This window comes from Sardina pilchardus, chromosome 18 (genome assembly GCF_963854185.1).
Source record: "Sardina pilchardus chromosome 18, fSarPil1.1, whole genome shotgun sequence".
Taxonomy (NCBI): domain Eukaryota; kingdom Metazoa; phylum Chordata; class Actinopteri; order Clupeiformes; family Clupeidae; genus Sardina; species Sardina pilchardus.
Window position 1 is genome coordinate 3907031 of NC_085011.1, and position 23928 is coordinate 3930958.

At 44.2% G+C, this 23928-nt stretch overlaps 2 protein-coding genes across 3 annotated transcripts in view; both read left to right on the forward strand.

The window, feature by feature from the left end:
• The first annotated feature begins 1779 nt into the window (after positions 1-1779).
• On the forward strand, positions 1780-11176 carry supv3l1 (SUV3-like helicase). The gene is made up of 15 exons (XM_062519780.1): positions 1780-2219; positions 2418-2495; positions 2610-2717; positions 3060-3174; positions 3348-3516; positions 3807-3918; positions 4138-4215; positions 4443-4534; positions 4801-4981; positions 5431-5524; positions 6268-6487; positions 7140-7220; positions 7402-7578; positions 9171-9319; positions 10193-11176. The coding sequence occupies exons 1-15, from the start codon at positions 1934-1936 to the stop codon at positions 10602-10604; spliced, it is 2352 nt and encodes a 783-aa protein (XP_062375764.1). The 5' UTR covers positions 1780-1933; the 3' UTR covers positions 10605-11176.
• A 1167-nt stretch (positions 11177-12343) lies between these two features.
• hkdc1 (hexokinase domain containing 1) overlaps positions 12344-23928 on the forward strand; it is a 14669-nt gene continuing 3084 nt past the window's right edge. Inside the window, exons 1-15 of one of the 2 annotated variants that reach the window (XM_062519479.1) lie at positions 12344-12612; positions 13922-14084; positions 14894-15042; positions 15244-15363; positions 15709-15804; positions 16452-16551; positions 17213-17396; positions 17841-17996; positions 18607-18840; positions 19717-20021; positions 20764-20912; positions 21802-21921; positions 22044-22139; positions 22674-22773; positions 23224-23407. In XM_062519479.1, the coding sequence (XP_062375463.1) occupies positions 12550-12612; positions 13922-14084; positions 14894-15042; positions 15244-15363; positions 15709-15804; positions 16452-16551; positions 17213-17396; positions 17841-17996; positions 18607-18840; positions 19717-20021; positions 20764-20912; positions 21802-21921; positions 22044-22139; positions 22674-22773; positions 23224-23407 (2219 nt within the window). In that variant the 5' untranslated portion in view covers positions 12344-12549. Of the gene's footprint in view, positions 12613-13921; positions 14085-14453; positions 14473-14893; positions 15043-15243; positions 15364-15708; positions 15805-16451; positions 16552-17212; positions 17397-17840; positions 17997-18606; positions 18841-19716; positions 20022-20763; positions 20913-21801; positions 21922-22043; positions 22140-22673; positions 22774-23223; positions 23408-23928 lie in introns of those variants that run through there. The other variant, XM_062519480.1, reaches the window with a different exon arrangement.

Below are 23928 nucleotides of genomic sequence, written 5' to 3' on the forward strand. Positions count from 1 at the left end.
CTGGTGAGGAAGTCCATAACCCATAAAAACAAAGGAAAATGATAATTTTCCAATGCTAATCCATTCCCAGGTTGATGATTCAATGTACATGATGAAAATGAAGTCAACAGATACTATTCTGACATCTGTTTTAGGCACTCCAGGTAAGACAGGGCTGTAGATTGTGCAACTGATACAGCATCCTCTGTTTCATCCTGCTGTTGTGGAGATGGCTCCACAGCATCTTCATTGTCTGAGTTCTCTGCATTCTCCATTCAGTGGATGTTCTTCTGAACTTGGTGCATCTTCATTCTGCTGATGTTGACCTTTCATTTCTAACATCTGAATTCCATGTTGTTGTGGTTGTTGATCCTGCTGATGCAGACATCCTCCAAATATTACTTTCCGTTTCTTGTCAGGCCAGCACTGCAACTCCTCCAAGTCCAAGTCCAACTGCTACAAGCACAACAGTCACAATAGGTCCCAAGATTTTTCCCTGGTTAGAGGGCTGCTTCCTCCTTGGGGGTTGTCGGGCTGTTCCTGTGACAAAGTCAGTCTCTGAGATGTTGTTCTTCTTGTAAGTATCTCTTACAGTAAGTAGATAAGAATTAGTTCCAAAGTTATCTGTAAATGTATATAAGCCGCTGTCATTTTCCTGAAGATCTAAGATGGTTAAAGATGCATTTTTACTGTCCAGAATCAGTCCAGATTTTGCCGGCCCTCCATCCAACTCAGCAATGACTGTGTTGTTGAGTTTCCACTGAGCAGTCTCCACATGTACATTTGGTCCTTTTGGTTCCAGAGTGATGGACTGTCTTTTGTCCCCATACACAGGCTTAGCATCGGTTACAGCCAGCTTTAGACTTTGAGTTGGGATATGATTGACAACAGCTAAATACTCCCCTGCGAATTGTGGCTGCAGATTTAAGATGGTCAGGGCCCAGGTCTTCATATCTAGTGTAGTTGTAGAGTTAAAGATGCCATTGTAAAATGGTCTCTTGTCTCCTTTTTCCCAATCTACAGCTATATCATCATTGTACTTCCAGGCCATGTAGGTAACTTTTGTTCCCTCGGGTAGCTGCTGTGATAACACGAAGGCGTGGCCTTTTGCTCCATGATACTTTTTAACTGAAGATGCCAGGGTGCTGGCCAGAAGGAAGATAACACCAAGTCCGACAGTTTTTGAGCTCATACCCCTGCTCGGCCCAAGTTCACAGCAGTCATGTAAATACTTTCAAAAGTGTAGCAATCTTGTAAACGAAAGTTTTAAATGACTTGACTGGCGTAGGCTAATGGAGAAGTTCCACACGAAGAAGAGTGTCTTCGTCCAGACTGAAACAAACAAAAAAAACGCGAGTGTAACGCGATGTCTTCACAAATTAAATGAAGCGAGCTGGCAAAACGTAAGCGATAAAATGTTTCTGGCTATCATTAGGCTATTTCCCTCACATGTTCAACCCTCTCCGTCTACAGGGCTGCTACCGGCTGCTGTACCTGCTGCTACCCAAACATACCGACACACCAAAACCAAAGCAGAAGGTTCTTCCGGGTTCTTCTAGTCTTAGACCCTGACGTATTTTTGTAAGCATCGAAATATATGCCCTGTATAAAACTCTGACATTTATTCACTAAATTCCAGAAACTGCATCAATTTGACAAATATACATATATATTAATCACTTTCAGATGCACGTGTGTTTCATTTTGAGCTGTGTATATTCAAAAATCACAACAAAGTTAGAACAAAGTATCAGGCACTGCTACAAACGCCTACAGGCACAGGGGTCCTTCAGCACGTTGTTTCAGCGATTTTCCCTGCTGTAATGTTGAACGTCCTTTGCGTGGATATGTTGTGTAGCTAAGGTTAAGAACAACGATAGTGACTTTTCCCAAACATGTTAGATGGTTTGTGTAGCCTTATATCACAGCCTCTTTTCAGTCAAGTGAATTTAAGATGTCTGTCAATCTTTGTATTTTAGCCCTTTCTCGCATACCTATCAAACACAGAGTGCGGAACGTTACAGCCCCTCTATCAGCAACTGTTCACAGACTCTGGACTACTCACCCTGTAAATTATGTACAAGAAAATGGATTGTTGGGAGGTTCTCAGAAACGGAATGTATCATCGAATAGTTCATCACGTCCCCCAGATACCTCGTTATTTGTGCCCATCAGTGTAAAAGGTGAAACGGATGGGGATGGATCAATTGGACTTGAATTGACTCAACCACTGGATAAAGGTAACGTTAACATTAATCCTTGCTTCTTATACATTTAATAAAGAGATGCATGTAACAGTTTAGTGTGTATTACAGTGCAATGCCTAAATGTTTTTCTCCTGGCCATCCTGAGCTGATATTTCAGAATGTCTTGACTGATCGGGTTGCTGATTCAAATGGGTCGTAACATTCGCACCGCCTCTGGAATTGTATTGACAGGTGAACTTTTGAAGGTTCTAAACAAATTCTACAAAAAGAAAGAGATTCAGAAACTTGCTGCTGACCAGGGTTTGGATGGTAAGTTAAAGAGAGCTATGATTGTCTCAACTGATGTTGCAGTTTCAGTTTCGTTTCATGTGTTTATGACTCGCCGGCGTCTTGTCGGTGAACTGATGGGCCTTCTCCTTGCAGCTCGACTCTTTCACCAGGCTTTCATCAGTTTCAGGAAGTACGTCTTGGAAATGACCGCGATTACTGCAGATCTGCACATCATTCTGCACGACATCTGCTGTGGAGCAGGTGAGTGCTGTCACAGTGTCCACTGTCAGGTGTCTGTCAAGGTTAGAGTATCAGTTACTTTGCGGTACTCATATCAGTGAACTCAGCAGGTGTGTTTTCTGACATGAACAGACAGACAAACATGTTCAGATCAGTTTTGCTGTTGTGTTTAGGCTGAGGTTTCCTATGCAACCACAATAAATCCTACAGACTGAATTATTTTTCACTGAATTTCTTTATTGACATTTTATTGTGCTTAATACACTTGTTAAATATAAACCAAGGTAGCTGGTGATTTTGGAAAATGTATATTCTGTATGAACATACTTTCTTAATGACCACTGTTATCATTTTGTTTTCCAGGACATGTCGATGATGTATACCCATACTTCATTAGACATGCTAAACAGATATTTCCCATGTTGGACTGCATGGATGACTTGCGCAAGATCAGTGACTTGCGTGTTCCAGCCAACTGGTATGCATCAATGACACATTTTTAAGTGTGAAGTTCATACTCAAAACATTTACATGCGAGCTGTCTGTTGCTTTGAGGTTTTGTACCAATGTGTGAATTTGGCCATCGCTTTGGATTCTGCATTTACAATAGGAAATTATAATTTCTGCAGTATGTTACCTGAATTCCTACAGGTATCCTGAGGCAAGAGCAATCGACAGAAAAATCATCTTCCACGCTGGCCCAACAAACAGTGGGAAAACCTATCATGCCATTCAGAGATACCATAAAGCCAAGTCGGGTGTCTACTGTGGGCCATTAAAACTGCTCGCTCATGAAATCGCCGAAAAGACCAATAATGCTGTAAGTTTTATTCATTGAATTGTATTGCTCTTGATCAAGTTCATGCCTCTCACAGCAACAAAGCAGTTGTCATGTTTTAAAACAGATAATAATGTTGTTTGAAGTGGGATGATCTTTATGATCGCTAATGCATTTCTACTTAAGATAGATAAGGTATAGAGGACAGGTGTGTGTGTGCGTGCGTGCGTGTGTGCGTGCGTGTGCGTGCGTGCGTGCGTGTGTGTGTGTGTGCGTGTGTGTGTGTGTGCGCACATAAATATATTTATTGTAAACGGTGTGCTTCCCTGTAGGGCGTGCCTTGCGACCTGGTGACTGGAGAGGAGCGAAACTTTGTCGACCCAGACGGTAAACCGGCCAATCACGTGGCCTGTACCATCGAAATGTGCAGCGTCAATACCCCCTGTGAGTGCACATGCCTTTCGGTTTTCGGTTCATAAAATCCACCCGTATGTGATACATTGGAGATGAATGACTTTGAGTGCTCTGATCTAGTTAGTAAACTTGACGGCTGAATCCATCTTGATGTCCCAGTGGTTTGTTTTTGGTGGGATCGATGCTGCCTTTCAGCCTCTTTCATCTGATAGTGATACACAACAATGCTTTTTGTCCATCCAAATGTAGACGAGGTGGCCGTGATTGATGAGATTCAGATGATCAAAGATCTGTCTCGAGGATGGGCATGGACCAGAGCGCTGTTGGGTCAGTCTTGTCTACTGTTTCTGTCATTTGCTGAAATATGTAATTGAGGAAGACATTTTGGACCTCTCAACAAATTGAGTGCAGTTACAGCAAATACTGATTGAACCTTGTAATTAATATTTCATCTTTAGGACACCTAAGTCTCCATGGAATCATTGGGTGTTGCATCACTTACGGTATATGTAATGTAAGAGCATTGAAGAACTGTATATTGTTGGTGTGAGCAGGATTGTGTGCTGAAGAGATCCATGTGTGTGGAGAGCCCGCAGCCATCAACTTCATCAAGGAGCTGATGTACACCACAGGTGAAGAAGTGGAGGTAAACCCAGGAGATCTGACCGCTCTCCTTTACAATGACACAATGCAACATGTAATGTACTTTACTGATAAAAGCACAAGATTAGTTTTCGGTTTAGAAATGAATTTCCATGAGTAAGCGACATATAATTTAAATTCGATTGTACATTCATATATTTAGAAATGTTAACAACTGATGTTTTAACACTCTTTACGGAACGCTATGCCAAAAAAATACCCTAATAAAGCAAGCATGTCCTTCACAAAACCTCTTTGTCGATTGTCTAGGTTCATCACTACAAAAGACTGACGCCGTTTTCCATTCTGGACCAAGCAGTGGAGTCGCTGGACAACCTGCAGCCTGGAGACTGCATTGTGTGCTTCAGTAAAAACGACATCTACTCCATCAGCAGGCAGATTGAGCTGAGGAGTCAGGAGTGTGCTGTCATCTATGGCAGCCTTCCCCCTGGTGAGTCACTTGCTGCCGCACCCACACACACATTCACACAAAGTGGGCCTAAAGTCCTACTGTAACTAAAGCTTGCTTAACAACTATGTAAACTCTCGTCACACACACACACATTCACACAAAGTGGGCCTAAAGTCCTACTGGAACTAAAGCTTGCTTAATGACTATGTAAACTCTACAGTAATTTCCTGCATACAAGGCACATTGTGTATAAGCCGCAGGACAGTGTTTTATGCAAGTTAAAAGAAACAAAACCATATTAATACCATATTAACTGCCCCCCTGTATTAACCTCATAGTTGAGGAAATTTTGCAAAATCAATGTATAAGCCACGGCTAATAGTCTGGAAATTACGGTGGTCCTTTCCGCCTTAGCGGAAATAGGACTCTGTAAGGATATGTCTCTTAAAATGTAATAAATAAATGTATGATGCATTTCCGTTCGACAGGCACAAAGTTAGCCCAAGCCAAGAAGTTCAATGACCCAGATGACCCCTGCAAGATCCTTGTTGCTACAGATGCTATAGGCATGGGATTAAATCTGTACGTATGCCCCTTTCTTTTCATTTCCCTGCCATTTCCTCACACAATACACTGTTGTGGACAGCACTCTGACTGATGTGCATGTACCGGGCCATAGCCATGGAGGCAGCATTGGGGGAGGAGGTACATGGCGGGGGAATCATGATCAATGGCGGTGCCAGTTGGGCAGGGATAGACTGTGGCTTTGCCCAATGGCCAATTCTCACCGCGCTTGTGGCTCTTGCCTCCTGTGTGTCCTCATACCAACGCAGGAGCGCTTTATGACACATACTGTACACTGTGTTTTAAATATATTTACTTTTCTATTTGAACTTTGTTGTGCAGTTTAAAGTGAATAACTATGTAGAGGTTGTTTACTAGAGAGTGCACTATACAACTCTGGAAAAAAACTACTCCTGTGTGTTCTCCTCATGTTTTGACTTGTTAATTATTTTTTATTATGATTATTATTATTACTCTTTGCCCATCTATGCTTTTATCTGCTATTACTTTGTTTTTTGTGTAAAGCACATTGAATGACCTCTGTATGAAATGCGCCATATACAGTAATTTCCCGCATATAAGCCGCTTTGTGTATAAGCCGCAGGACAGTGTTTTTATGCAAGTTAAAAGAAACCAGACCATACCAACACCATATTAACTGCCCCCTCATAGCTGAAGAAATTTAGCAAAATCAATGTATAAGCTGCGGCTAATAGTCGGGAAATTACGGTAAATAAACTTGACTTGACCTGACTCCCCAGGAGCATCAAGCGCGTCATCTTCAACTCTCTGGTGAAGCCCACCATGAATGAGAAGGGGGAGAGGGAGATGGACACCATCTCCACCTCGCAGGCGCTGCAGATCGCGGGGCGTGCCGGACGCTTCAGCTCCGTCTACAGCAAGGGCGAGGTCACCACCATGAGCCGCGACGACCTGCCCATCCTCAAGGAGATACTGGCCCAGGCTGTTGAACCTATAGAGGTGCGTGTGTGTGTGTGTGTGTGTGCGTGTGTGCGGGTGATGGGGTTGCAATTTTATTAGGGCTGTCAAAATAACTGATTAATTTAGATTAATTAATATGAGATAAACTGATTCAAAAAATGAACGCAGATTAATCGATGACCTTTGACCCGGAGCCATTCTAGTCAGTAACCATTAGACCGTAAAATGGGGAGACGAGAATGTGCTGCCTGGATCATTGATTGGAACATTTACTTTAAAAAAAAAAAAACGGCCTGATGGTGTTAAAAGAAAGTGTTGATTAAAACAAAGTCCTCTGCAATGTCTGCAGCACAGAATTTGCATATCACCGGAGTTCATCAACTCTTAAGTACCACAATACTGCAAAGAAATAGTGTTGACATTGCGATTTTGCGATTACATTTTATATGCGATTAATTTAGATTAATTAATCACAGAGTATGTAATTAATTAGATTAAACATTTTAATCGATTGACAGCCCTACATTTTATACACACTTACTGTATAAATAGTTATTAACTGTGAATTGTTTAGAACCAGTTATCGGTTTTGTAGAGCACCAGAGCAGAGTTATAGTGAACTCTTGTAGAGGATTCTGAAAGGTGTCTTTGTAATGTTTTGTCCTTTTCTTCTGCTTTTCCGGATATGCAGACGGGAGGTTTGCATCCCACCGCAGAGCAGATTGAGATGTTTGCGTATCACCTCCCGGATGCGACTCTGGCCAATCTGCTTGTAAGTCACTCAAAGTGTCTGAAACACCCATAAGTTGTGCAGCAACACTCATTAATGTTCCTTCCCTGCTTCTCACACAGATGAATGCTACTTTCAAGGCAATTCATGACCGCTCTTAGTGAGTTCAGTAACATCTGTTTATGTGCTCAGTGATTTGTCTTTTCTCCCATCTGTCTTCTAGGATATATTTGTCAGCCTGTCACAAGTAGATGGACTATATTTTGTCTGCAACGTTGATGACTTCAAGTTCCTGGCTGACATGATTCAGCACATTCCGTTAAACCTGCGCTCGCGCTACGTCTTCTGCACGGCCCCCATCAACAGGAAACAGCCGTTCCTCTGCACCTCCTTCCTCAAGGTACAGTACGTACGCCGTACGCCGAGCACCACACCGGGGACGCCAGCTAATGACTCTACACAGAGGGAGTGTTAAAGAAGACGTAGGGTGCCTCTCCAGCTAATGACTCTACACAGAGGGAGTGTTAAAGAAGACATAGGGTGCCTCTCCAGCTAATGACTCTACACAGAGGGAGTGTTAAAGAAGACATAGGGTGCCTCTCCAGCTAATGACTCTACACAGAGGGAGTGTTAAAGAAGACATAGGGTGCCTCTCCAGCTAATGACTCTACACAGAGGGAGTGTTAAAGAAGACATAGGGTGCCTCTCCAGCTAATGACTCTACACAGAGGGAGTGTTAAAGAAGACATAGGGTGCCTCTCCAGCTAATGACTCTACACAGAGGGAGTGTTAAAGAAGACATAGGGTGCCTCTCAACATCTCTTCTCGATCCTCGAGGGGCGTTCCCACTGATCTATAACTAAAACTGGATAGACTATCCTATTGTTGCCACCCCATCATTCTTTATGTAGATCAGTGAGGATCGAGGCCCGAGAAGGGAGGGAGGATGTGTAAAAGCCGAATGAGAGGCACCCATAGAATGGAAACCATTTTTGTCTTGGTTTTCATGAATTATGAGAGGTAGTACATAACCAAAGAGCTATCATGAACATGAGGCATGGTTGTGCCCAAAGCCTGCTTGTGATGTCAGATATCGCAAAGCCATTGAAGTTCAACTGTGATTGCTAAAGAGGGCGCCATTTAGTCAAAAGGCCCATTTCAATACCCAGCCTAAATATAAGGTTTTAATTGGGCTTGTAAAATTGCAATTGAGTTTTTTTTTTTTAAATCAAAGTTGAATATATACTATTTTAACATCAGAGAGCACAGTACAATACTCGATTCATCCATTCTATGTCCTCTTTAAGTGGAACAGTCTTTGAAGTCCGTGGTTCTCTTAAGTGGAACAGTCTTTGACGTCTGTGGGTCTCTGTGCTGTATGTGGTCTTCTGAGGTGACTGTCTTTGCCATCATACACGGCCAGGGGATTTGACTTGTAGTATTTACTTTCTCAGGCTTATCGCTGCTCTGCTGGGAATATTACGGTAGTTAAATGTCGTTGACTGAAATAAGGAAAGGATATTGATATTGATAAAAAAGGATATTTGCTAATAAGGTTATTGCTGCCCAAGGTGGAGTGGAGACACACACACACACACACATACACACACATACACACACACACACACACACACACACACACACACACACACACACACACACACACACACACACACACACACACAGATGGACAGTACAGACCCCCCCCCTCCCCCAACCCACAGACACACACCACCAGCACCACCACCCTCTCTAGTGACTTTGTACAGACATTACTTGTTGCACATATATGTTATCATTTTCTTAAGAAGCCATAACCATGTGTCTTTATGGTTTTATATGACACTTCCTGGTTCTATCTGTGTTACCTCTGTCATTTCCTGTTGAGCAACGCATCAGATATGGTTTATGAGGACCTTGGGTTCACTGAGGACCCCTATGACGTGCCTGAGTCTCTCTCTCTCTATCTCTCTATCTCTCGCTCTCTTCTAGTTCGCCAGACAGTTCAGTCGGAACGAGCCGCTGACCTTTGGTTGGGTGTGTCGGCAAGTCAGCTGGCCCCTGGCCGCGCCCAAAAACATCAAGGACCTGGTGCACCTGGAGGCCGTGCATGACGTGCTGGACCTCTACCTGTGGCTCAGGTGAGCACCCATACCAACGCAGGAGCGCTCTATGCATGACACATCCACTGTGCTTTAAATATATTTACATTTCTAAAATGGAGGTAGAGGAGCGCTTCCTGGACTCAAAAGTTTGCTTAAGTTTGAGGTGCTCTTTGGATGGGATACTGAATGCCAACAAACAAAGAAACTCCAAGGCACTCTCGGTTGAAAAAGTTAAAAAGCCTCATATTCCACGAAAAAGGTCATATTAACCTGCTAAAAACTCCGACGCGTTTCGGCTACATGCCTTCTTAACTCCCGGAGTTTTTAGAAGGTTAATATGACCAAGCCATAACAATAAAGGCTTTTTAACTTTTTCAACCGAGAGTGCCTTGGAGTTTTTTTGTTTGTTGATATTTACATTTCTGTTTTAACTTTGTTGTGCAGTTTAAAGTGAACACCTACGTAGAGGTTGTTTACTAGAGAGTGCACTATACAACTCTGGAAAAAAACTAAGATCACTGCACATTTTTCTGATGACCTCCTATGGTTGCTGAGTGACCATTGTTTGATTATGACCATCAGAATTCGAATTTCTCTCAACAACCATAGGATGGCATCAGAAAAAATGATCTAAATTAGTTCCTGATCTGTGTGTGATAAGCGGTTCCGTAATTTCCCTACTATTAGCTGCAGCTATGAGGCTAATACCCGGGGACGATTAATATGGGTTTGTTTCTCTTAACTTGCTTAAACACTGTTCTGCGGCCTATGCACAATGCGGCTAATACACAGGAGGTTACTATAGTCATGCTGTTTATAGAAAAGAGAGGGATTACTGTATGTCAATGCAACAGGAAGGATGTTGTTCCCACATTTGTAAGAGACGCTCCTCTTGGTTTCCGTTGGCAGCTACCGCTTCATGGACATGTTCCCCGACGCCAACCAGGTGCGTGAGGTGCAGAAGGAGCTGGACTCCATCATCCAGGAGGGCGTCCGCAGCATCACCCGCCTCATCAGGGCCTCGGACTCCCAGGCCATGCTGGGACTGACCACCGGCACCGGCACCGGTACCGGCACCGGCCCAAACGGCGCCCAGAACTCCCAAAATGAGATGACGGGCCCCAGAGGCCGGGGCGCCAAGTCCACGAACCACAAGAGCCCGCCTGCGCCGGGGAGACTGGACAAGTCCCTGAGCTCCAAGCTGGTTCAGGATGGACTGCTCACGCCAGAGCTTTTAGAGCAACTGCAGAGAGAGTGGGCTAAGAGATTGAGCCACAATGCCGACAATGCCACAGGGAAGAATAGGAAGAAAAAGAAGTGACCTCTGAGTGACCTCTGTCAAATCAGACTGGGATGCTCCAGCTGAACACTGTGTGTGCATATGCGTGAATGCGTGTCTGTACGATGCTTTAAAAGCTAAATATATCTTAGAGCCGTCCTCAGATGTTTTTGTTTTTTTTCACGTCTTAGGGGCTACGGTGAATGCTCGAAACAGCATAAATGAGCATATATGATCATGGTAAAGAGAAACACTGAGGTCCCATCGTGTGATAGATTCTGCACATAAAGGAAGGTTCCCCTGCTTGGTCCTGTTTAAAGTCATCGGCATACAGTAGAAGGTACTATTTTCTGTGAAGTCTCGTTCTCTTAAGAGGCAAAAAGCGCTTATGTGACCCCCATCAGCTGTGAGAATGGACGTCAGGGCACACGTCCACAAGAACAGGACACTAGTCTCAAAATAAGTGGACATTTGGGTAGTTTTTGTGATAAAAAAAAAACACACCAGTGCCACCAAACACCATTCATAGTTTTATACAATTAAATATCCTTTTTGTAAACTGGGCTAACTGACAGATTATGCATTGACGCTGTATAATAAAATCGTAAACCCATTGATGCTATTCGTTATGGCTTCATTTCATGTTTATGAGGCCAGCCCAGAGTACACTAGTGTTTTTAATCAGCGTTTATTTTATGGCTGGATTCCGATTGCTCTTCTGGCTTTCTACTCAGGTCACAATCACTATAACTAAGTGGCGTATCGCTCATCTCTCTTTCAGTTTGTCAAAAGAGAGAGAGATGTGTTGGAACGATTGTTTTGGAACATTTGTTTGCGTTTACGTTAAATTGAGATTTTTTTGGTAGAATATACATTCTATTTTAACCAAGAACCAAACAAAACATGCCAGAGAGGTAGCTCACCCCTACCTGCAGTATTCCCAGAGAAATTCCAAGCAGGTTTTTGTTGTTGTTTGTTTGTTTGTTTTCAGTTGACAAGGCCTTGGCTGCGTACAAAGAAGACTGTTTATACAGTGTAATCGTGGAACGGGCAGCTAGCGATCGTGAAGAGATTATTGCTGAATGTGAAAAATATGTTATGGACTTAAAATGGTGTACAGATCGCTGACTGCACCTTTAAATGCCCATGTTCTATTAAATGGACACCAGTTACCCAAACTGCACCTTTAAATGTCCATGTTCTATTAAGTGAACACCAGTTATCCAAAATGGCGTAGTTGAAGGACCTGCAGAGACCAGGGCTGTTCAAATCACCACCTTCAACTACTGCCTGACATGGGGAGTCAATGTGCTTCTGTCCTATATAAGGCTTCTCTCATGATCTTCACTTAAATGTTCAGATTATGAAGCATGACTTGTGCACACAGTGCAGAGTGTAAAATAAAATAACTTTACATTATAAAGTAATGTAAGTTTGAATGTGAGGAGATTTCGTCCCCCCTTTTTCCTGATATTGCCTATGCTGCAGTCACTGAACACAATAGACATGTTCTGTAAATATAAAGTGTTCACCTTGGTTTATTTTTGAACCATTGTCCTCCTCAGCAGGCTTCAGTTTTCATCTTGCCACCACACTGATTGTTCGTTTGCTTACGAAAGACCTCTGACTGGCCTTAAGCCAATGGTTCATTGCTAGGAGAGGTCCAAGAGTGGGCGGGGGGGCGGGTGGAGGGGGGGGGGGGCTCTGGGCCATTAATTATTGAGCTGAAGGAGAGGAGGGAGGGGGGGCAGGAGCTTAAATCCTCAGTACCGAGAAAAACAGTCCAGAGAGGGAATTTCTCCCTTTAAGATCACCGCAGCTTAACTGCAACACAACTGAGAACTGGAGAGCTACAGGTTTCAAGTACATAAGGAGGGACATAATCTCAAAGAACGCATGCAACTGTTTTGAATTGACGAAAAGGCTTTTTTGTTTTGTTGAAAGTACTTTTAAACAGAACTGAACGGACCTGACCTAAGGAGTCAAGATGTTTGCTGTGCACTTGGTTTCGTTTTACTTCTCTAAGCTCCAGGAGGACCAAATCAAAAAGGTGAAGTGATTGAAACTCTTTTTTCTTGTCTGTGAAACCGTCACTTGTTTGTCTGAACTCACTCACTTTAGTGGTTTGGTGGATGTGGATATTCTGTCATGTCAAGTGTCTAGCTTGATCCTCACTTGTTTATTACACATCTATGCACTGCATGTAATTTGCCATATTGATAAAGAGCAATGAAGGAAATGGCCCAGTACTCGACCATGAACTAACATACAAGTTTTATATACATCTTTCATCATGACAGTAGATGTCATGAATGGCAGATTGGCCCAATATTTCAGCACATTTAACTGAGATATCCCTCCAACACTTTAAAGACATCCTTGTGGAATCTCAATTGAGTCTCCTGCGCGAACAAAAACATTCTTGACTGTCGCTCTGCGTTTGTGTAATCCCCCTGATGGGTTTGTCAGAGCAGAGAGCACCTCGACTACTGTTGCTGATGAATGAATCCATTTCACACTGTTGACTGACAAATCATTAACCGCTGTAGCTCATCAGGCCATGTGTGGCGATGGTGGGAATGCCAACTAGAAAGGGGACCTTGCCCTCTCAGCCCTCACCCACATGGAGACAGACTAGTGCACTTTCCCTTCAGCTGGATGAAGGGTGTGATGAGCTGAATGTAAATGGATTGAGCTTCACTGTGTTGAAAACACTTTGTCAGTGAAGTTGTGTTGTGTGCATAAGAGAGTAGAGAGCGAGAGTTGTTGTCTAGGTGTGTGTTGGCTTTGAGTATTACTGTTATCACTTTGTGAAATGCAAACAAGTCTGCATAGAAAACAAAGAGACTCACTTCTCTCTCTGTCTCTCTCTCTCTCACACACACACACACATGCAGACTATTTTGTTTCCTTTGATGTTTGGTCACAGGAAGTTGAGTACAAGGCCAAAGGCAACAAATCTCAAACAAGCCAATTGAATCACCTGCTCAGACAAAGGCAACTTCAAATCAAACACACGCAAAAGATTTAAGCATAAGTTTTCCAAATGCTGACCCTGCTACCGTGGTGACCAAGAACACTGTCTTGCTGACGCCACAACACTGGATACCAAAGTTACAATACTTATAGTACTTCAACTATGTGCTCACATAAACTATCATTTGAAAATACCTTAGCTGTAAATTGTTCTGTGTCTTATCTGCATTAAGTGTGCTGAGAATGTTACCTGTTGAGGTACAGTATGTCATGAGGTATGTCATGTACGACCTCAAAAGCTCTTCAGATGTCTCTGTGTGCGTGTAGGATTCACATTATTTGATTAGGCTTGTCTGATCCCAGGGTGGTCATTTCTCCTGCAGGTCGACAGGTTTCTGTACGCCATGCGCCTTTCGGACGAGCAGTTGAAGGACATCTCCACGCGCTTCCGTGCCGAGATGAAGAAAGGCTTGTCAAGGGAGAGCAACGCCACTGCGGCGGTGAAGATGCTGCCGACCCACGTCCACTCCACCCCAGACGGCTCAGGTGAGAGATCACACCGACCCATGTCCACTCCACCCACTGATCTATAAAGAATACTAATAAGAGTAAGGATATACTAATAAAGAATAAGGTATTCTTTATAGATCAGTCCACTCCACCCCAGACGGCTCAGGTGAGAGGTCACACCGACCCATGTCCACTCCACCCACTGATCTATAAAGAATACTAATAAGAGTAAGGATATACTAATAAAGAATAAGGTATTCTTTATAGATCAGTCCACTCCACCCCAGACGGCTCAGGTGAGAGGTCACACCGACCCATGTCCACTCCACCCACTGATCTATAAAGAATACTAATAAGAGTAAGGATACTAATAAAGAATAAGGTATTCTTTATAGATCAGTCCACTCCACCCCAGACGGCTCAGGTGAGAGACAATGGGACGGGTGCCTCTCGTTTGGGCTTTTATGCACCCTCCCTTCCTTCCTCCATCCTTGTCCTCACTGATCTAGATAAGAATGATGGGGCGGCAACAATGGGATAGTCTATCCAGTTTTAGTTATAGATCAGTGTGTTAGTGACAGCACCTGCACCATTCTTCAGCCTGGTTAATACAACGTCTTCTCCAATAGCAGAGCACAGATTAAAAGGTCTTCTAGGCTATATTACCGTGGCCGTTTATTTTACAGATATGAGTATGCAGACTATTGTGAGACATTATCCAGATGTATTTGCATAGCATTGATTGCACCCACCATGGATGAGTGGATACTGCCCTGTGTCAGTCGTCCGCTGCGTTTACTTTACGGTGATGTGAGGGCAGGTCTGACTCATTTCTCTCTCTGTAGAAAAGGGTGAGTTTCTGGCGCTGGACCTGGGAGGCTCCAAGTTTAAGGTTCTTCAGGTGAAGGTGTCTGAGAACGGCAAGAGGAAGGTTCAGATGGAGAGCGAGACCTACCCTATTCCAGAGGAGGTCTTCAGTGGCAGAGGCAAAGATGTGAGAGCCCCCCCCCCTTACACACACACATCAATTTATTTATTTCCTTTTATAAATGTAAAGAAGTGTTCGGTCTTGGGCAAACCCCTTGATGACACAATCAACATGTAGGATGTGACTTTACGACCACATCACTTTGAAAGATCTTGCCATATAAGTGCACAGGATTATGGGTATTTCATGACATGTTCCCCATTTCAGCTGTTTGACCATGTGGCTGGGTCTCTGAAGCTCTTCATGCAGAAACATGCCATCAATCAAAAGAAGAAGCCACTTGGCTTTACCTTCTCTTTTCCATGTGATCAATCAAAACTAGACGAGGTATAGTATAGTTCTAATCTGCACTAACTAAACATTTGTTTACCATAGATAAACAAGTCTGTCTGTTTTGAAACCTTCCTTGAATGATCTTGCTTAGCGATCATCTTGTTGCCAATACATGTATTAGGCCTATTATAAAAGCCCCTCTAGGGACAAGCATTGGATATTAGCTAAGGCTATAAATGCTATGATGCCTCCTGTTGGGTTGTGCACAGCCCACATGATATGTATCCCTATCAAATAAACCATTAGTAAATAAGTAAGTATTATGCCGTGGCAACATGCCATATAACATGATCCTTATAGCGAATGTCCTGTGCTGGACTCTGATGTGGTCCTCTCCAGGGTGTCTTGCTGTCGTGGTCCAAGCACTTCAAAGTGAGAGGCGTGCAGGGCTCAAACGTGGTGCAGTCCCTACGGGAGGCCATCGGCCGCGTCCGGGTAAACAAACCGCTTTGTCCTCAACTCTGTTACTGATTCCTGTTCAGGGTCAAGAGCTTACACTACAGTAATTTCCTGCATATAAGCCGCATTGTGTATAAGCCGCAGGACAGTGTTTTATGCAAGTTAAAAGAAAAAAGCCATATTAACACCATATTAACTGCCCCCCTGTATTAACCTCATAGTGGAAGAAATTTAGCAAAATCAATGTATAAGCCGCGGCTAATAGTCGGGAAATTACGGGTATGTAAAAAGTTGGGCAGTCAGTTATGTATACTGTGGCTTGAGAAATATATGCACGATAAAGATGCTTTTTTAGTAATGTTTACTGAAGCTTGTGAAATATATGCATGATAAAGATGCTTTTTTAGTCATGTTTACTGAAGCTTGTGAAATATATGCACGATAAAGATGCTTTTTTAGTAATGTTTACTGAAGCTTGTGAAATATATGCATGAAAAAGATGCTTTTTTAGTTCTCTCTGAGGAATTGGCCCCAAAAGTATCTAGGTCAATGACTGTGCAATAATAGAATGTGGAGTTCAATGACTGTGCAAAAATAGAACGTGGAGTTCTATTTATAACTTGGAGTTCTATTTATAACTCATTTCAACACACATATTGATTTGACCTGTTTGGCATGTGCAGGATATCGATGTGGATGTGCTGGCCTTGGTCAACGACACCGTGGGCACCATGATGACTTGTGGATATGACGACCAGCGCTGTGAAGTTGGCGTCATAGTCGGTGAGTTTGCATTATTTTACCGGTGTGCCATGATAAAGCGCTATATACAGTAAATGCAAGTAAAATGTTGTGGTTGTTGTTGTTGTTGTTGTTGGGCTTATTGTCTTTCTTAATGTTCTCCTCTGGTACTGCTGCCCCACAGCAATGCTTTGGATGGTGTTGTCTGTTTGTCATAAGGCGCTGGGTGCCTTGATAAAGCACTATATATTGAATACATGCTGCTGCTGCTGTTGTTGTTGTTGTTGTTGTTGTTGTTGTTGTTGGGCTTATTGTCTTTCTTAATGTTCTCCTCTGGTACTGCTGTCCCACAGCAATGCTCTGGATGGTGTTGTCTGTTTGTCATAAGGCGCTGGGTGCCTTGATAAAGCACTATATATTGAATACATGCTGCTGCTGTTGTTGTTGTTGTTGTTGTTGTTGTTGTTGGGCTTATTGTCTTTCTTAATGTTCTCCTCTGGTACTGCTGTCCCACAGCAATGCTCTGGATGGTGTTGTCTGTTTGTCATAAGGCGCTGGGTGCCTTGATAAAGCACTATATATTGAATACATGCTGCTGCTGCTGTTGTTGTTGTTGTTGTTGTTGTTGTTGTTGTTGTTGTTGTTGTGGTTGTGGTTGTTGTTGTTGGGCTTATTGTCTTTCTTAATGTTGTCCTCCCCCCAGGCACCGGGACCAACGCGTGCTACATGGAGGAGCTGAGGCACATCGACCTGGTGGAGGGAGACGAGGGCCGCATGTGCATCAACACGGAGTGGGGCGCGTTCGGCGACGACGGGAATCTGGACGATTTCATCACCGACTTTGACCGTGAGATTGACGCAGCGTCTAAAAACCCTGGAAAGCAGCTGTAAGTGTGCCTTGGACTGTGAGCTGAACACTGTACGCCTGTATGCATTCATTAAATGCCCTCAACACCACAAGTGTAAGAGGCCAAGAATTTGCTGTGAAATGCTGTGAAATGTACTTGTGTGCCGAAAGGAGGAGATTAAGTTTTGTTTTTCTTTTGTTTTCTCTTTTACTGGATTGATCTACCTCTTTCTGTGGCGATTACCACCAACATTACTAGTGCGTGGCCATGAAGTATAGCTTGGTCTACTGTATGTGTGTGTGTTCAGGTTTGAGAAGATGGTGAGTGGCATGTACATGGGAGAGCTTGTGCGTCTGTACTACTGTGTGTGTGTGTGTGTGTGTGTGTGTGTGTGTGTGTGTCCAGGTTTGAGAAGATGGTGAGTGGCATGTACATGGGAGAGCTTGTGCGTCTGTACTACTGTGTGTGTGTGTGTGTGTCCAGGTTTGAGAAGATGGTGAGTGGCATGTACATGGGAGAGCTAGTGCGTTTGATCCTCCTGAAGATGGCTAAGAAGGGCCTGCTGTTTGGGGGAGTCATCTCTGAAGCTCTGCGCACCAAAGGCAAACTCCAGACAAAACACGTTTCCGAGATTGAACAGTAAGAGCATTTTTCTTTGGCCATTTAACCATCCTGGGTCACCTAATTAATCAGTGAATGTTCAAATGGGTAGTTTAACAAGCAGGTTAAGCGCTTTGTTTTATAAGGCTAACAGGCTTAAAATACAATTGGTGGAAATGTTGCCTTTATTTAAACACCATTTACATTAAAATGTTGATAATTCAACTTTATTTTCAACATCATACTGTAATTGAATGTCCTATTGTGGGCCAGTTTTATGCTAACAGTAAAGTATTGTCAATATGATGTGTTGAAGTTGCGTAGATTAAATATGAAATGTAAATTTGAGGAAAATGACTGAGAGTCTGTGCTGCTATGTCTAGTCATTCATAATAACATGCTATTGTCCAACACAATCGCATATTTTGAGGTACACAGACATACTGTGTGGTGTCAAGCACTTACCCAGCAAAACCACCCAAATAATCTCTCAATTCAATGCAATTTAATTCATTTCACTCTACTAACAAATTTGCCAATGTTTTGGTTACTTAATACACAAGTATATGTGTATTGTGTATATCGATGACTTCTGTGTTTAACGTGACACAAGGTGTGTTGTGAGAGTGACGTGATCAGCGTTTCACAGGTACAAAGACGGGCTGAAGAACACCAAGGAGATCCTGACGGAGCTGGGCCTCCAGCCCTCGGCGGACGACTGCGTGGCGGTCCAGCACGTGTGCACCATCGTGTCCTTCCGCTCGGCCAACCTGTGCGCCGCCGCGCTGGCCGCCATCCTCGCCCGCATCAGAGAGAACCGCAAGCTCAAGACCCTGAAGACCACGGTGGGCGTGGACGGCACCGTCTACAGGATGCACCCACAGTACGTACAGTACACACAGACAGTGCACGACGGGTGGAAAACCCAGTGCTGCAATCTGCTGTTGATTTATTGCCATTTATTGATCTATTCTGTATCCAGTTGTCGTGATATTGTGTGTTTTCATAGACTTGTAACTACAAGTTTTAAATTGGTAAGTCCACATTAAGAAAAACAGCAAGCAATAACACTAACATACTAGTATGTTAGTGTTATTGCTGTTATTGCTGTTTTTCTTAATGTGGACTTACCAACAATTTAAAACTGTTCACTGTTCATTTTTAACTATTTTTCCATAGCCACCACAACCACATTAACAGGGCAAGAGGCCATTCCATGTGTTAAAATGAAAACTAAAGGACCTCTCATTAGATGTCAATGATGTTACAGTGTCAGTGTACAGTAACACAAGTTTGCAGTGTTGTCCAGTAACACAAGTTTACAGTGTTGTATATTAACACAAGTTTGCAGTGTTGTACAGTAACACAAGTTTACAGTCTTGTATATTAACACAAGTTTGCAGTGTTGTACAGTAACACAAGTTTACAGTCTTGTATATTAGCACAAGTTTGCAGTGTTGTACAGTAACACAAGTTTACAGTCTTGTATATTAACACAAGTTTGCAGTGTTGTACAGTAACACAAGTTTACAGCGTTGTAGGCTACAGTAAAGGCCGGCATCCACCGGACAGGGTGTTCAGCGGTGTGGGCTTGACACGCAGGATTTTAGAACAGTTTTCTATCCCTGTGCAGCTGCCGCACAGCAGTTCTAGTGGGCTTTGCTCTGTTAAAAACAATGGAGGTCTATTTTTTTCTTGTCGTGTCGCGCGTGTCTTGTGGGCACCGGCCTCAACACCAGTGTCTGTCCTGCCTCCGCAGGTTCCCCAAGCGGCTTCATAAGGTGGTCAGACGCCTGGTGCCCGACTGCCACGTCCGCTTCGTGCTGTCCGAGAGCGGCAGCAGCAAGGGCGCCGCCATGGTGACGGCCGTGGCCCAGCGCCTGATGTCGCAGCGGCAGCACATCACGGACGCGCTGGACCTCCTCAGGCTGGACCAGGAGCGGCTGCGGCAGGTGCGCGACCGCATGCGCGTGGAGCTCGAGCGCGGCCTCAAGAAGGACTCGCACGCCACCGCCTCCGTCAAAATGCTGCCCACCTACGTCTACCGCACGCCCGACGGCTCAGGTGAGAAAGGCGCTCACTCGTCTCTTCACCCTTATCAAGAGGTCCTGTAGGACTCCAATTAGAGTCCAATCAGATTGATCTGGGAACCAATGGGATCCTGACAATCAGATTTTGGATTGTTGCTATCCAGTAGGATTTGGGTTCCAAAATCTGATTGGACAGATAAGGAATTTTGACTGATGCTTTTAAAATACTGAGTGACTTACTTGCACATGTCAATTACTACAAGGGTCAGTTTCCTCAGAGTAACTTGGAGGTTAAGTACCTTGCCCTAGGGCACAGCGGTGGCAGGCGGTACTTGAATTCACAGTGCGTGCCAACCTTGTTCCCTAGCCACTACGCTATGCTACCTTCATCCAAAACGCTGGACTCTGATTCCAGTTTCTCAACCTGAGATTGAAGTACTTGTGGCTGTCATAGTTTTGATTCAGCATCAAGTTAAGATGATTTGATAAGAACTGTGTCTGTCTCATGCCTGAGTAAACGGGTGCCTTAACAGTTTGAGAGAGTACTACAACAACACACTCTATAACACTTAAACAAGTGAAGTAGGCCACAGTTTCTCTGTGCTGGTATGGGAGATCATCGAACCATTTGACAAGATTTGACTGTCGTTCAGAGAGGAAGAACAATTTCTGAAACGATGTGTTCAGCAGGACATTTTCTTTGGCACCCACACGTATCTCACGAGGTACACGGGAGCTCTGTAGCGTGAGCTCAAAGCCCTTGTGCTGTGTTGCAGAGACGGGGAAGTACCTGGCGCTGGACTTGGGCGGAACCAACTTCCGCGTGCTGGTGGTGAAGATCAGGACGGGCATGCGCAACTCTGTCCGCATGTACAACAAGATCTACGCCATCCCCCACGAGATCATGCAGGGCACGGGAGAGGAGGTGAGGCCTGGGGAGTGTTATTCACTGACAAACACAACGTATAGTTCACTAACTTTTAATGACCACTGTCACGAACACTCATACATGAACACATGGTGCACATCAACATCCGTTCCTACACAAAAGTCCCTAGGTGTTCCCGTCACAATAAAAGTCCCTAGGTGATTTAATAGGAAATACAACATGTTATATTTCAGTTAACAGGGAGGACCGTCCTAGTGGTCAGCTGAGGGAGTAGGCTGCTGGGTCAACCCTGCATGACCTGCTGGCGAAGTTGGATTTCGCCCGGCAGTTCAGGCTGGAAACCTACACATCTATCACCGAATCGTTGGTCTATCTAAGCGTGTGGAGTCATTTGAACGATGCCCATTGATCACGCCTCTTGTGCAGTAGAAATAAAGTGTAGACTCCCCAGACTGATGTTCAATCTTAAAAGTTTGAGCTTAGTATGGTGATAGCCAGACTACTGATGGGAGTTCCTCGTCTGGAGGTTTAGTCTGTACTGTTAGAATCAGTTGAAGATGACATTGCACTACACTACAGATCTATAGACCAGGATCTATAGAATTCTACCCCTAAACAAAGGGTCACGCACTGCTGTAGGTAGGGGGAATCCCACAGTGGCCAAAAACAAAGCCTGTTTACCATCAAAAACTACATCACCAACAAAGCAACATTTGTGGGCCAAAAAACATCACCAGCAGAACAGCTTTTGAGGGCATTTCACTGGTGTTATCAAGCAAGATGTAAATTAAACCAATCCTATCTGCTGCCAAATGCATACATGCTCGGTATTTGTGTTGAACACATAACCCCTTGGCTGTTTGAGGAGTTTAGCTAACTATCGAGCTCTCATGGGATGATGTTATGCTGGGTTTCTGTCCTGCAGCTGTTTGACCACATCGTCCAGTGCATCTCGGACTTCCTGGATTACATGGGCATGAAGGACACACGTCTCCCCCTGGGCTTCACCTTCTCATTCCCCTGCCAACAGGCTGGCATCGACAAGGTAAACAGACTGGCATCGACAAAGTAAACGCCAGGTGTTAAGTCTGTCAGGAACAGAGGATCTCATATGAATGGGTTTGTGTGTTTTCTCTCCTTGTTGCTCGACTGTGTGACCTCTCCCAGGGGTCACTGGTCAACTGGACGAAAGGCTTCAAGGCCACAGACTGCGAAGGACAAGATGTAGTCGACATGTTGAGAGACGCCATCAAAAGAAGAAATGTGAGTCTGTAGCATCAAATATGATATTCCCTCTATCTCCACATTAAGTTGGTGTGTGTGTGTGTGTGTGTGTGTGTGTGTGTGTGTGTGTGTGTGTGTGTGTGTGTGTGTGTGTGTGTGTGTGTGTGTGTGTGTGTGTGTGTGTGTGTGTGTGTGTGTGTGTGTGTGTGTGTATTACCTCACTCTCCACCTCAAGCTGGTGTGTGTGTGTATTCCCTCACTCTCCACCTCAAGCTGGTGTGGTGGTGAGTGTTCTGGTGCATAATGGCTGCTGTGCATCATCCAGGTGGGTGCTACACACTGGTGGTGGTTAACGAGGTTCCCCCTTCCCTGTGAAATGCTTTGAGTGTGGAGAAAAGGGCTACATGAAAGTGTTGTTGTTGTTGTTGTTGTTGTTGTTGTTATGGTAACAACCAAGCATCTTCTCCCTGTAGACAGTTTATTTTAGTGCATAGTGAATGTGGATTAATGTGATGGATGATTTCACATTGTCATTTATATTTACAACATTTCATAATGTCTGCTTAACTCCAGGAGTTTGATCTGGACATCGTTGCTATTGTGAATGACACTGTTGGCACAATGATGACCTGTGCGTACGAGGATCCCAAATGTGAGATTGGACTCATCGCTGGTATGTAGTCAAACAGTTGAAAAATCAATTGCTTACACTGTTTCATATCTTTTAATTAGGCACTGTTGCAGACTAGTAGTATGTACAGTAATGCATGCTCTTGATTCCATCTTATGAGGGAACTTTTAAATTGTTCCACGGTGCTATTTAAGCGTACTGTAATTATTTGCAAGTACTTAATTCACACTTGAAAAAGAGACCCAATTCTGAGGTCTCTCTTGAGACAGTGAGGCCTTGGGTGCCTCTCATGCAGCATTTATACGTCCTCCCTCGCTCCTCAGGCCTCGATCCTCACTGATCTACATAAAAGAATGATGGGCCGAAAACAATGCGATGGTCTATCCAGTTTAGTTATTGATCAGTGGGAACGCCCCTCGAGGATCGAGGAGGCATGTTGAGAGGCACCTCTTGTCTTGTCAGTCAGTGGTCTTGTGCTGGGCTCCGTTTCAGGCACGGGCAGCAACGTGTGCTACATGGAGGAGCTGAGGAACATCGAGACGGTGGAGGGGGACGAGGGACAGATGTGCGTCAACACGGAGTGGGGCGGGTTCGGGGACAACGGCTGCAATGATGACATCAGGACCAAGTATGACAGACAGGTGGACGACGGCTCCCTGAACAGCGGGAAACAGAGGTACGGAGCGCCATAGGGGACACTTTAAGTGGCCTGAGCAGAGGTATAGAGCGCCATAGGGGACACTTTAAGTGGCCTGAACAGAGGTATAGAGCGCCATAGGGGACACTTTAAGTGCATGAACAGTGGGAAACAGAGGTATGGAGCGCCATACAGTAGGAGACACTTTAAGTGGCTCTTCTGAACATATGGGTTAATCTGCAGCCGTGGCCTACTGGTTAGGGCTTGGGGCTTGTAACTGGAGGGTTGCCGGTTCGTTCCCCGACCAGTCCACGGCTGAAGTGCCCTTGAGCAAGGCACCTAACCCCTCACTGCTCCCCGAGCGCCGCTGGTTGGGCAGGCAGCTCACTGCTCTGGGTTAGTGTGTGATTCACCTCACTGTGTGTTCATTGTGTGCTGTGTGTGTTCACTAATTCGGTTAAATTGGTTTAAAAGCAGAATTTCCCTCACGGGATCAAAAAAGTGTATATTCTATTCTATTCTATTCTATCTGTATTACAGCACATTTTGTTTTACATTAT